The sequence below is a fragment of the Saccopteryx leptura genome, chromosome 2, assembly GCF_036850995.1.
Source record: "Saccopteryx leptura isolate mSacLep1 chromosome 2, mSacLep1_pri_phased_curated, whole genome shotgun sequence".
NCBI classification, from domain to species: Eukaryota; Metazoa; Chordata; class Mammalia; order Chiroptera; family Emballonuridae; genus Saccopteryx; species Saccopteryx leptura.
This window is the reverse complement of record NC_089504.1, coordinates 206,427,526-206,443,083: the sequence shown is the minus strand read 5'-3', so window position 1 is coordinate 206,443,083 and position 15,558 is coordinate 206,427,526. Positions and strand designations below refer to the sequence as shown.

The 15,558-nt window shown below is 31.1% G+C and overlaps 1 protein-coding gene across 2 annotated transcripts in view; it reads right to left on the bottom strand.

Moving 5' to 3' along the window:
- The window catches only part of NCAM2 (neural cell adhesion molecule 2), a 562,390-nt gene that overhangs the window by 34,659 nt on the left and 512,173 nt on the right, over nt 1-15,558 (bottom strand). Inside the window, exons 15-16 of one of the 2 annotated variants that reach the window (XM_066369924.1) lie at nt 12,066-12,246; nt 6,334-6,440 (exon numbers count right to left, since the gene is read on the bottom strand). In XM_066369924.1, coding sequence (XP_066226021.1) covers nt 6,334-6,440; nt 12,066-12,246 — 288 coding nt within the window. Of the gene's footprint in view, nt 1-6,333; nt 6,441-12,065; nt 12,247-15,558 lie in introns of those variants that run through there. The other variant, XM_066369923.1, reaches the window with a different exon arrangement.

Here is a 15,558-nt window from a genome sequence, read left to right as displayed (position 1 = left end):
TACAATACCTGACTTCAAATTATATTATAGGGCCACAACAATCAAAACAGCATGGTATTGGCAGAAAAATAGACACTCAGACCAATGGAACAGAATAGAAAGTCCAGAAATAAAACCACATATATATAGTCAAATAATTTTTGATAAAGGGGCCAACAACACACAATGGAGAAAAGAAAGCCTCTTCAATAAATGGTGCTGGGAAAAGTGGAAAGCCACATGCAAAAGAATGAAACTGGACTACAGTCTCTCCCCCTGTACAAAAATTAACTCAAAATGGATCAAAGATCTAAACATAAGACCTGAAACAATTAAGTACATAGAAGAAGACATAGGTACTCAACTCATGGACCTGGGTTTTAAGGAGCATTTTATGAATTTGACTCCACAGGCAAGAGAAGTGAAGGCAAAAATTAATGAATGGGACTACATCAGACTAAGAAGTTTTTGCTCAGCAAGAGAAACTGATAACAAAATAAACAGAAAGCCAACTAAATGGGAAATGATATTTTCAAACAACAGCTCAGATAAGGGCCTAATATCCAAAATATACAAAGAACTCATAAAACTCAACAACAAACAAACAAACAATCCAATAAAAAAATGGGAAGAGGATATGAACAGACACTTCTCCCAGGAAGAAATACAAATGGCCAACAGATATATGAAAAGATGCTCATCTTCTTTACCTATTAGAGAAGTGCAAATCAAAACGGCAATGAGATACCACCTCACACCTGTTCGATTAGCTATTATTAGCAAGACAGGTAATAGCAAATGTTGGAGAGGCTGTGGAGAAAAAGGAACCCTCATACACTGTTGGTGGGAATGTAAAGTAGTACAACCATTATGGAAGAAAGTATGGTGGTTCCTCAAAAAACTGAAAATAGAACTACCTTATGACCCAGCAATCCCTCTACTGGGTATATACCCCCAAAACTCAGAAACATTGATACGTAAAGACACATGCAGCCCCATGTTTATTGCAGCATTGTTCACAGTGGCCAGGACATGGAAACAACCAAAAATCCCGTCAATAGATGACTGGATAAAGAAGATGTGGCACATATACACTATGGAATACTACTCAGCCATAAGAAATGATGACATCGGAACATTTACAGCAAAATGGTGGGATCTTGATAACATGATACGAAGCGAAATAAGTAAATCAGAAAAAACCAGGAACTGCATTATTCCATACGTAGGTGGGACATAAAAGTGAAACTAAGAGACATTGATAAGAGTGTGGTGGTTACGGGGGGGAGGGGGGAATGGGAGAGGGAAAGGGGGAGGGGGAGGGGCACAAAGAAAACAAGATAGAAGGTGACAGAGGACAATCTGACTTTGGGTGATGGGTATGCAACATAATTGAACGACAAGATAACCTGGACTTGTTATCTTTGAATATATGTATCCTGATTTATTGATGTCACCCCATTAAAAAAATAAAATTATTAAAAAAAAAAAAAAGAAAAAAAAAAGAAAAAATAAATAAAAGTTAAAAATAGCTAACTAGAATAATACTCAAATATAGGGGATAAATTGGAAGAGAACACATTAATGAACTGTTAGAAAGACTTTTGTTCTTTAGTTGAGATAAAATTAACTCTGATAAATTCTAAATTTAACTATCAACTACTAATAGTAAGTAAATAATATTCTTCATTTTTTCAGTCACACAGATGATTTGAAAATAGATCTTTTACCAATTTCAATTTATATTAAAATCATTTCAAGGGCTATTTGTAAAATACTTGTATCTTCAATAATTTGATATATATAAATTTGAGCTGCTAACTCAATGCATTCACCTTGGTGAGGATTTATGATATATATCTATACCACAAAAGCAGGCACTATAAAATTTACCCATGATTAAGAGAAGTAGGAATAGAGAAGTGCATCGTATTTATGTCCAGAAATGGAGAGGGAGCAGTGGAGAGAAACAAACGGGAGATGAAAGAAAAATTTAGAAGGAAGGTGAATGAAAGGAAATAAATCAAAATAAGAGATCTTACTTTATATTCACTCAAAAACTCTTTAAAGGAGTTTTACACTATGCATCAGAATTTGAAACTTAATGAAATGCATAAAATGATACACTTAGTCATGACTTTAAATGATCCTATATCTTTACTCAAGTGGAATCATACATAGAGTTAAAGCAAACTATAAATGACTATATTAAATTTAGGTAGTAACATAATATATTATTTAAAGGCTGCTAATATAACCAAAAGCAAAGGGATTGAAATTTTCAGATCATTTACACAAATAAAGATATTTATTTATAAATCACTATAAACTGAAAATATTACAGGGGACCTTCGGTTTACAACAGTCTTGATGTATAACTTTGTGTTTATGATGTTCACTCCCATAAAAATTTTTAAAAATTGAGATATGAGTGTTTCAACTTATGCTATTAGCATTGTACTGACGGACTGTGTGGGCAAACTGGTTTGGTTGCGTGTGGCGGAAGGCTATGCAGTTATGAGAGAGTTGGCGTCCCCCAAAACGCTCACCTACGCCACTTGGGATTGTTAAAAGTGCAAGTGTTCCATTTGTGTTAGGTTTTGGTGTGTTTCAACTTACCCCAAAATTCGGGTTATGTCACTGTCATAGGAACGGAACTGTCTTGTAACCTGAGGACCCCCGTATATAAAGTAGGTATGTATAACTGTTCTTGAATGCTAGACCAAAACATTCTGAAATAATGTATAATGGAGCTAAATATCCATTTCTAATCACTAAAATTACTTGTAATTTAAAATTTTATTTTGTCATTTTTAGTGTAGTAATACCATATTAATAATAAAAAAAGTTTTTCATGGATCTGCCAGTTAATCCTGATCCAAAAGTGCATAGCTTAAATCCTTTCTTGCATGCTCTGTTTTGTTAAAAATAAATAAAAAAATCCAGATGTCCATAGTTAGTTGAAACTAATGTGGAATTTTGCTTATTTTAGTTTTAATTTAATTTCAATATAATAATTGGGCATTCTTATATAGAAAACATTTTAATTAAATGTAATAATGGTTTCCAAACTGACCCACATCATATAAGCTATGAACAACTTTGGTGTCTACTTGTATTTTTAATTATTAATTTAAAAAAATTGGTGATTATTTAAAAAGTCAAAATTATTGAAATGAAATTACTTGTACAAGTATTTGTTTTGAATCTATAAAACTGAGGTTATATATAATGTGAATCCAATATATATAATCTATATTTATATATATATTATATATAATTAACATGTTAAACACTCAAGATACATTAGGCTGAGAAAAAGAGAAAGAAAATTTTAAGATAAATAAAACAAGTATTTAAAATTTTAATTTTGTCCATGTCCTTCAACATGAATGCATACATTCGTACTTGCATGATGTTCTTGGAAAAAATTCAATTGTAGAGTTTATAAAATATACCTATGCACAATGAATAATAATATTACGAGAGAAAGGATCAAACTTAGTAATTTCTGTAAGGTTTTTCCATTTAAGAAGAAATTTTGTAGGAAAGAAAATTAACTGTTACCTCCGAGGCTTAATCTGTTAGCATATATAAAACATGGTGCTGGTGGCCTTATAATTATATGATAAATAATTATTAAATTTGAATTAGAATAGAGAGACTATTAAAATTGAATGATATGTGGAAAAAGGAAGACAGACAAGACAGACTTGCAAAGTGTTGGAAAGAGTAAAAGAAGATATTCAGGTTTGCATAACATTTGTCCTGAAATACCACATGCAGATACTGGCAATCATGCATAAACACATCAATCTAGCTCTGTTACTGGTAAAATATGATCAAGACAATCTTTTGAAATAATTTATTACTTAAAGATATGATATATACCTCAATTTATATAGGCACATACACCTTATACACAGTTCATAATTATACATTTAAGACACAAAATTTTACTGAAAATCAATTAGATTAGAAAAAAGTCATTGACTCATATTAAAGAAAAACTTAAAATAAGTTGAATTTTTTGTCTTGCTTAACAAATAATCACATTTTACTTAGATCTATAGATAGGAGTTAGATAAAGTACTGTCAATTTAATTTTATTGGTGCATATAACAAAATGAAAGCTTAGATAATAAAAAAAGATAATTCAGCAACACTTCCATATTATTATGATTTTTTATAATCAAAGAAAGTTATTTACAATCTCTAAGGTCTCATTTACTGAAATTCAATAGTTGCACTGTTCACAGTTTTGTGCTTTTCAATTTCTTATAGAAAGCAAAGCACAGAACCTATTATTTTAAAGGGTCTAATAATATTTTTAAGAATTTATGCAAACTCAGAGTTGTAAAATAAATACTTTTCTAAGAATAAAATTGGTCCAAATGATAGATTGCTTATTAATTTCAGAATTAACAACTTGCTCTTACTTATTTTAAAGTCTAAATGAGCAACTCATTAAAATGGAAATAATTCTGCTAAGATAGAATTTTAATTTTAGATTCTTTTCAGAACTGTCAAAATGTCAGTCAGGTGTCATGTACTTGACTGAGTGTTCTTCATATCACTGTTGAAACCTTGAGTTGTAGAGTAGAAAATTTCAAAAACAAAAGGAATAAATCAACTTTCTTATCTTAATAAAGACATATTCCATGTTCTCCACAAAAATATTTTTAATTAAATACTAAGTCAAAATTATTTCTACAGGACTTTTTTATGGAAAGATTTGTAATTTATTGGAAATATCAAGTCAGGATATAATAAATTAAAAAAAAAATCCTGTAAGTGTTTTGAAACTCCTTGCTTTCCCAGCATTTTCTACACCTTAGGAATCAACATGCCTACATATCTTTTCCAAACTCAGACATCATGAAATATAATAATAATTATAGTTATTTCACATTGGTTATGGTTATTTAAAACAGAACATTACTGAAAAATGTTAGATTCCCAAAATGCACAGATTGGGAGGCCCCTTTTTTCTGCAGGGAGGTAGCAGGGAAGAGGTGTGTCTCCCATCTGGGGATGGGTCACTTCTCTATACCAGGGCTGTTGAAAGGTCAGAAGGAAGAACAGCAGTGGATAAAGTTTGGAGAAGATAATTAAAGAAAACAGACTATGAAGGCACGTCTAGCCTTATACCTTACATTATAGGATCTTGTAGGTATTCTTCGATAAGAAACAGAGAATACTTTCATACAGCGAAGTGGTTTTTGATGAATCAATGTCAAAGCCCAGACCCAATAATTATATTTACCATGTGAGGTTTGGTCATTCTTGTGAACATAAATAAATCTGATTGTTTCCTAATGATGCTGAATAGTAGTGAGAATCACTTGGTAAAGTTAAATGTAATTGAAAAATACATGAACCTTTTATCATTTCAAAGTGAATGAAAATAAAAAATAAAAATCATTACTCATGCTACTCCCTCAAACCCAGCATCCTTTAAAAGAGAATATAGTAACCCCTCCTTCTCAATTATCCAATCTTCTGAAAGGGAGTAGCTAAAATATTACTTCTCTTTCTGATCCTTGCAAACTAATTGTCTCTTAGGTGTTCAGAAAAATCTAATACATAAATATGTATTTTGTTAGAACTTGATACCAGCTCAAAACACAACACAAGTCAAATGAATAGGGTGTAACTTTTAAAACTAAATTTATCATTTACTCTTGGGCAATTGCATAGAGATGTTTTTACATACTACAAAATGTTCTGGATTTATTTTATTAGTTTTCAATTTCAAAAGAAGAAACTCTGTTTCATATCTATTTCTCTTATGAAATTTAAGATCTATAAAACAAAATGAGCACCATCATAGGAATAAACATCTATAATAGAATAAAAATGACCAGGTCTACCATTTATATATTATAAATGTCTTTATATTGGAAACTTTCACTTAAAAGAATAACAATTAAAGCTAATATAAAAGATCCACAATTCTACATAATAAAATGACAATTTATACAATATATGACCATGGATGTGAAGTTATATTTACAATATAATAAAGTGAAAGAAGATCAGATGTAGCAAATGCTGAAATTCCTAGTAAAAATGGCATGGCATTTAACAAGGTCAACTGGAGAAATTAAAGAAAATTTTTGAAGAAAGCAAGGAACTGGTACCTGAAAGAAACACTTTAATTTCCTTCAGTGATTTTCTGACAAATTATCTACCTATAAGTTGATAATTTGGGGAAAGAAGAAAAGCTAATTGTTTATGGGTGAATATACATGCATTATTAGTTGGCTATTAGAAAGTCTTTTATTATAATTTTCGATTGCCTTCTAAATTTGCAGGGTATAAAAGGGAATATCTTATGATATAACAATAACATTAAAACATGCAAGACAAACTTATGGCTATAATTAAAGAAAACCCAGCAGCAGTCAGCTGCCATGACTGGCTTCCATTTTCACCTTTATTCGCTTCACAGCATTTATCTGCATGATGAAAATTGTTTTTGAAAATAGAATAAGAATAAAAAAATTAAGAACAAAAAGAGTAAAGTTAAAAACATGAAAATAAAAAAAGAAAGAAGTGACAGTAGGAAAGAAAAAAAAGAGAAAAGAATTAATGCAAGATTTATACAAAATCATTACCAATTATTTTGATACAAGACAAAGAATACCAAAAATCTTGTATAAAACATTTCTAAATAGATGTCATATATTAAAAAACATAGCTGAGACTCGATATTAATAATGTTTATTTTATATAACTCAGAAATGGGTTCTATCATTGATTAAGTGTGAACATCTTAAATCATTCTATAATAAAATACAACTTATGAGAGAAAAATCAGCATTCATTCCACTGTGCTACTGTTAAATTCAAACTGCTACTTTAAGTATGAGCTCATCATATTCTGCAATATTTACTGCTTTTTTTTGAAACCATAATAATTTAGAAGACATTTTTTAAAAGTAGTATTCTTAATAAATGAACTACTAAAAATAAGTGAATATTACATATTCAAACAATAAAAATTTGTAATCACAATAGAATTAAGAAGCATTAATTTAAATGACCACAGGCACAGTTTGGACATATGTCATTGTACCTCATAAAAATTATTTTAAGAACCAAAGATTATGAAAACAATTCATAGACTTACTTTTTCATTGTATGCTAAGCCAAAGAAATATTGTTATGCGTGTAAAATTTCTATTTAGAATTGACTGAGATTTTTCATTGGCTAAAATGAAGTTTCCTTAAGTAATTGAATTTCAGTTTCACCATTGTTTTAGAATTTCTCTAATTTATATTGTAATCATAGACTTAACCTTAAGAAAACATTTTAGTATTTGTCATGCACTTGAACATTGTGGTTTGTTGTTCCTGTTGAGTTATTCAAATATGAAACTCTATACTAGATTTGTGTGGAAGTACAGTGAAAGTCATCAAAGTACTTTGCAGTCTTTAGAAGTATAATTGAAAAGCTCATGAAAATATACATTAACTGAAAAACGTTAGCAATTTATTTATCGGTAGTGATTTACATCATTTCTTTGTTAGTTTGTTAAATGTGATGAGCTCTCATGTAAGTATTACATGCTTGATTTCACATGATAGAATTATTTTACCGCTGGATCTTATGAATGTATGAATGAAATTATTTGTCAACAAATTATACTGATATTCAGTGTTAAAATTATACATGTCTTCAATCACAGCAACAAGACAAAGTTAAGTGATCTAAAATATACTAAGGTTTTTCTTTAGTTAAAACAAACAATCTTAAACATTTTTGAAGTCAAAATAAATGATGAAAATGATTTCAAAGTAAATTTATTTCCAAGGATTTTTAATCCTAAATTCAAGCCAGTAAATTAGCAGTACTTTTAGTCATTAAAATTATAGAACAAATGAATAAATGCCATTTTAGCAGACTCTAGTTCTCTATATAGTTTTGTATCATTCTTATAAGAATTATGTCATAATTATCAAATATTCTCATGTTTTTTAATAAAATGAGATGGAATTATGCATCATGAATATTTCAAAAGGGAACATGATCATGAATTTGCACACTATTTCTATGTAAATCAAGAAACATCTTTCAAAATGAACATCTTTAAATAGTAAAAATGAGAAAATATTGTTAATCACAAAGTACTTTTTAAATCAGAATCATATATTATAAAGGAAGGTAGTATCCACTAAGATGCATATGTAAAACAGCCACTATCAGTAGATATTATGGTAAAATGAACATATTTTCAAAAAATAGTTCTTCAGCCCAACAAATAAATGTAGTCTGGATTTAGCCTATTGCTTACAAAAATTTAAATATACCTGAATGCAAATAGGTAATGTTTATTTTTAAATTTAAAAGTCTATAAATTTCATTTGAACAGTGTGTAATGCATGCCATATAAACAAAACAAGACAAAAAGAATAACAAAATCAACCCAAAGTAAATTAACTTTTAAACTCCATATTATCTCAAATTAAATAAAAAGGTTTGAAATTGGTCAGTTTATTTAAGATAACATTTTAGATATAAGTTCAATTAGCATACTTATTTAAAATGGAATAAAAATATCATATATAGTACAAGAGTAATTATGATGAAAACACAGAAAGATGATCTTCCCTCATTTTGCCAATACTGTACATAATTTTAACTCCCTAGAATATTTTGGTTATAAGTATCTGAAATTCACCATCATCCATCACAAACGTAAACCTTCTAGAGCTGAATCAAAAAACTCTTGAACTGGAAAAGGCATGTCTTTGATGTGGCTTTCCCAGAGGCCTTACCAGCCAGTAGATTCAGTCATAGTAAATCAGACATTATTTTGTGACATTTTTGCAGAATTCTATCTCCTACCCTCTCAAAAATCTTTGTACCTCTATCTGTATGTCTGACTTCTAGACTGCATTATCTGTTTATCAGTCATGAAATGTGCTCTTGTTTTTTCATCATAAAAGTTCTTATAACACTGATTGCATATTTTTTTCTGCTCATTTTAGCAAAACATTTTGCAAGCGTTCAATAAACATGGAGTCTCCATGTCTCAACCTCACACACAATCTCCAGCCTATTTCTCCTTAATTTTCTGCCAACCACTTCAGCACAGCTGGACGCAATAAGGATACTTCACATCTCTTTTGATGAAGTTCCACTGAACTCTCAGCAGCATCTGAAGTGTCAAAGGTGATTTATAGATTTTCTTCTTGAAATATGACTATTAACTTCTAAGATACTACAGTGCCATGTTATTCCAGGAATTCTGTATCTTAGTCTCATGGGAGGGGTGGTGGTGTGGGTTCCTCTTCCTATATAATAATTAAAGTTTCTTAGGATGCCGTTCTTAACCATCTGCACTTCAGTAACTCAAGAAGCTCTTCTTAAATATCTATGCTGTGCTGGTCACCCTTCTAGATACCAGGGGAAACATCACTATCCCAGTAGACATCAACTACTTTTCATAGGCATTATTCACTGTTTAGTTTTAACCTCACCCAGACTTTTAATACCATTTCCCTGGTAAAGTTAACAACATTGCAATATGTCTCCAAAGCATGTATCTGTTTATCTTCATACACACATATCTAATTACTTCTTGACATTGAGAAGTTAATGAATACTAAACTACTTTTATGGTAACCTTCATTCTCCAATTCCAAAATCTTCCATCCTCAGAATGATGACAAGAATGGCTCAATTCCCAAAGCAAAACACTCAATCTTCAGTGCCTACTGAATCCAATCTGTTACACAAGCAGGCTAGTCTTCATCTACACTGTGTCTGGGATTTAGTCATTGTTTTCTTTTTCTTCTCCCATCACTATTTTTCCAAGCATTCCTGTTCACCCATATATTGCTTTACCCATATGAGCAAGAGTAATCTGTTCATATGCTTATCTATTCAAATAGCTTCCTTATTTCAAATGATTTCTTACTGTTTTTAGGATTTGTTTTAAATTTGTTTATATGATTTTTGTCACAAAAAAAGACCCCAATAAATCACTGGAATGAATGAATGAATGACTCTTATGACTACAGATAGGATAGAGATAAGGAAATGTTTATCCAGAGAAATTAAGTGATAAGAGCAAAGTTGAAACTATAAACCAGAATTCTGTCTATTTGCCCCATTGGTACTGTCCACAAGCCAAGTCTCCAAAATTGAAACAAAGAAACAAACAAACAAAAATGCTCTCAAAGTGAATGTATCATAAGACTTCTTAGCTATTTTAGGGCCTTTAGATATACGTTATATTCCTTTTGTTTATACTTACTATTCACTTTCATTAACAATTTCTTATAGAAATAGCAGGCTGTCTAGGATCATTACATAAAGTAACCTGCTTGAAGTAAATTTTCTCAGAGTTTGTGTTTTATCTATAAAATGTTACTAAAAAGTTGCCTTCTCCTTCATAAAACATTAATTTTTATCCTCATAAAATCATTATTTCCTCCAAATGTATGAGGACAATTAAAGATTTGAGGGGATGGAGTATCCTGTTTCAACTTCCCCCTTTAAAGATGAACTCAGATTAAGAATCATATTGATATCACATTCTTGATATCTGCATAGGTGGTAATTACTACAAACAAAATATGTTATAATTTTAGAGGCAGTTATCGATGTTTCAAACTTAAAGGGGCAATGGACCTGAAAGTACATTCAACCATTCTTCTTTTAGATGTACCATTGTAAGGGGATTAGGTGTGTCATATGACTTAAAATATCTCTGATCTTGAACAGATCCTTTCACTCTCAAAATCCTGTCAGTAAAATAAGGACCACTCTTTATTCTTCAACTCAGATTCAAGATTAAAATTATATAATAAATGAAGAAGTACTTTTGTAAATTTTTTAAAATGCCATTATAAGATGAGACACTCATTTTATTTCTAGATGTTCCCAACTTCTTAATTTCAAATTATAAGTGGGAGGACTTATTAATTAATATTAGCAGTACAAAGCCATAATATCAATTACTTTTAAGCCCTATAACCAATAGTAATTGCTTTTTAAGAGAAAGGTTAATTGTAATAAGCTGTTCTCAATTTGACATAACTGATGAACAATATAACAAAATCATAATAATGAGATTAATATCAATTTGAAAATACAAGAGGGTTAAATAGCATGACCAAACTGACAAATATTATTTTTTTCCAGTCTCAAAAATGTTATGTAACCATACTGACCCTCTATTATAAAAATGACCTAATTAAGCCATGCTTATAAATATGCTGCTCTCATCTGTCTATATATGTATATATAAATATATATGTATATATATAGTACATATATATGTATATATATAGTACATATATATTTATATATATGTATAAAAATTGCCAGTAAATATTAAAAGATTTCTAATATGTTAACTCATTAACAGAGTTAAATATGATTCTGAATCAAGATAAATTCTTGCATATTTACCACTATAGCATGTATCAGAAAAATACTTTCATATCCCTCTGTGGACTTTGCTAATAGCATTAGCACAGAGTGATGTAAGTACTGTTACTTAACAAAGGTAGAATCTGACAGTGTGTGGTGAACACCAATGCAGTGTCCTGCAATGTTGTGAGTCTCCTTGAAACTCTAGTTACATTTCTTTCTGGGGCTATGTCTATGGGTGTTTCTGCCTCACTGTATATTTGATTTTCTGTTTTTAAAATCAACTTGCTTGGTCAGGCATGGATGAGTTTGTCATGATTTTAGGTCACATCTTCCCCAAAGTAGAGGCACAGTGCCCACATGTTTAGCAGAGAAGTTGTCTTCTTTGCAAAGTTTCTGAAAATTTTCATTTTGATATTTAACATTCTTACCTGCCATCGTTGCCCTGTGCTCATTTTTTTTCTATCACTTTAACCACTGAAGTTATCAAACTATATTTATAAATTAACATATTTACCCTGACAAGGATGACTGAGAACTACCTTGAGCAAGACATGCCACAATAATCATGATTAGAACTTAGAATTTACAGTTCTTTCAATAAAATTAAGTTTTCAAAAGAAGAAACAGTCCAGAGGAATTAGAAAGAGGATAACATGTTTATTTACAGCCTAAGAAAATACATCATTTTGCTTACCTTTAATAACGTTGGGCTTTGGTGGCATGCTGAACTCATAGACTGTTGGTTCTGAATATCCCAATCTGTTGGCAGCTGTAATTTGAACTTCATACCCCATTGTCCACTGTAGGTGCTCCAAAATAATATGGTCTTTATTTCCTTGCACTTTTTTCTCTAGCCACTGGTCTTCTTTATCTTTCTGTAAAGGCAATAAAAATCTACTTTGTAAATATCTATATAATAAAATTGAGATTGAAAATAATTATCTAGAAATGGAAAAGTTGATTTTATTAAAATCATAAAAGGACATGTTCTCATCCACAGGGATAAATGAAGTTGCTATATCAATAAAGTAATTTCTAAGACATTTTATAAAAATGGAATGTTTTTATATTAGCCAAAGAGGAGGTATATTTTTTGCTTTTTGAAATCTATACTTATGAATTTGTTAGACTGGTCATTCCAGTATTTAAGGTGTTATAAGGTATATATATATTGAAAAAGCTATTGGAAAACTGAAACGGGTTAAGCCAGAGAGTTTTGATGCTTCTGGATAGTAATCTACTTCCATTAAGATTTTTAAAAAATCACATATATCAGTTTGCTATTTGGCCACTTTGTTGATTATGAAGACTCATGTGGACAAAAAAAATGAAGCATGATATATAGGAAAAGCCTAATATATTCATTAAAGTAATTATCAATGACTTATTTTGTGGAGGAGATAAAATATCTTGCAAATAAAGTTTGAATTTTTTATAGATTTAAATTACCACTAGAATTTTTATTACTATAATATTTTAGACTCATAATGAAGTAACATATAGGAAAATTATTACCTGTTAAAAAGTTTTTAGCATAAAAAATAAAAAATGTTATCTTATTCTTGACTTCTACACTTAAATCCTACTGACTCTTTTCTAAAATAAATGTATTAAATCATGTAATATTTGAATTACATTTTATTTTAAAAAATACTTGACTATAATAAACACAAACAATAAATTGATATGATTTTATTAATTAAACTATATTTAATGTGAGCACTCAACTTTTCCATGTTAACCATTTAAAGACAGGCAAGTTCCTTGACCTCTCTACTCCGTTTCCCTCATCTTTTTTATAGAATGAAGATAGCAGCTGCCTTTGTAAGCGTTCATGAGGGAGGAATAAAATAAAAGTGATTAAATTGTGTATTATTCCTTAATAAATGACAGCTATTTTTAAGGAGAAAATATTTCCATAATAACTATATGGAAATAAAATAATATTATCTCTGGAGTCGTGGATCTAATAATTTCTCACTGCAATTGCAAATCTTAATTTCCCAGTGGGGTAATTATAAATAAACTGTATCTTGTCATAGAGATAAATAAATAGATAGATAGATAGATAGATAGATAGATAGATAGATAGATAGATTTTAACCCCAGAGATCAGCTAAGTATTATTTTATGTTGAACCAATATTTTACAATTTTTTTGGCTATAAAAATAATTCTTTTGCATTTATTAAAGTTAAAAATTTATTTTCTAAAATCAAATTCTGGAAGTTAAATTCATGATTGCATTAAATGATGTACAACATATACAAATTGTTCTTCAAAAGGAGATAAGAACACATAGTTTTGAAATCACACTATTAATCTCTTTTCCTACTCAATTTTTGGTTACATATACCTTTTATTACAAAAGAAACTGGTTAGACCAATTTTGTTATTTCATCTAAGACTGAAGAAAGTAACACTCTTAGTGAACCATGAGTTTTAGACAAGTACTTAAAGTTATCATATAAACAAGAGGCATTTCCCTTGTTTTTTGAAACTTATAAACTTATAAATTTGTTAGACTGGTTACTGTCCAGTATTTAAGATGTTGTGAGTTATTCTGAAAATGCTATTGGAAAACTGAAAACAGTTTGGGCCAGAGAACTTGTAACTTGTCTAAGTCACTGAATGATCAGTATATACAAAGAAACCTAGTTGCACTTTTGAAATGTTTAGGACACCTACACCAAACAGCCATCATTTCCCTAACATTCCTGTTCTTCATCAGTTTCTTCATCAATTATTCTTTCAGCTCTTAGAGCCGTGATGCCAAGCCTATGACATGCTTGTCAGCACTGACACGTGTAGCCATTTTTTTTTTTTTTTTTTTTTTTTTTTTTTACAGAGACAGAGAGAGAGTCAGAGAGAGGGATAGATAGGGACAGACAGCCAGGAATGGAGAGAGATGAGAAGCATCAATCATTAGTTTTTCGCTGTGACACCTCAGTTGTTCATTGATAGCTTTCTCATATGTGCCTTGACCGTGGGCTACAGCAGACCGAGTAACCCCTTGCTCAAGCCAGTGACCTTGGGTCCAAGCTTGTGAGCTCTTGCTCAAACCAGATGAGCTCGTGCTCAAGCTGGCAACCTCAGGGTCTCGAACCTGGGTCCTTTACATCCCAGTCCAATGCTCTGTCCACTGCGCCACCGCCTGGTCAGGCTACGTGCAACCATTTTTGATGACATGTGGCCACATACCAGAGAAGTATGGGGCCACATGCCGAGAAGGATGTTTCATCCTCGGCTCCTGCATGGCCAGGTGCAGTAGCCAAGGATAAAACATTTGAGGTAGTGTAGACACTGTGCCGGAGGTCTGTAGGCCAAAACAACAGAACTTAGGCACAGAGTGTCTAGTTCTAGGACTCCTGGTTAGGCTGGTAGGGGATCTTTGAATTCACTTCCAGCCGGCGGAGCAGGGAGCAGTGAAATGCCATGGGGGACACATCTCTGGGGGCCCTGTGATCGCCATTACCAGCAACCACATAACCACAGCACCCATCATTCAATCTATTGTTCTGGGGTGTTTTGGATTTCTAATTGACCATCATTACTGAGATAAGTTAGGGGAGGCTGGGAGAGGCAACGGCCTGTGCTATGGGTGCAGTTTCCCGCCATTAGATATAGCGGCAGCCATCTTAATTTACATAAGATGCAACTTGCAGAATTTTAAGACAGCATCTGGGCTCAGGTGTTTGTTGACTTGAGGTCAAAGCTTGAGAATCTGAAAAGGTGCTGCTTGGAGAATCAAGAGGAATGCCACTACGAACAGAAAATTTGGAGTGCCTGCAATCGATTACTAAACACTTTTAGCACCCTGGAAAATTATAGCAATGGCTTTACTCACAATTTTTCCTTCTACATACTTTTATGAAACCATATTCTCAGCATTAAATAATATCAAAACCAACAAAAGAAACAGTTTGACAGATGAAGTTAGTAGCGCTTGCTGGGCTTGAAGTGTACAAAATACCAACCTTCAACTGAAGATTTAGCCAATAAAATTCAGTAACAAAAAAGTCACTAATAGGCAGGTTAGTTAAATAATTCCCCCTCCTCACTTATCTTAGTTCACGGCACCCCACACAAGTTAAATAATATCAAGACCAACAAAAGAAACTGACAGATGAACAAAGAAGTCACTAAGCAGGTAAGTTAAATAATTAGTTTTTGATTTATTAAATACAG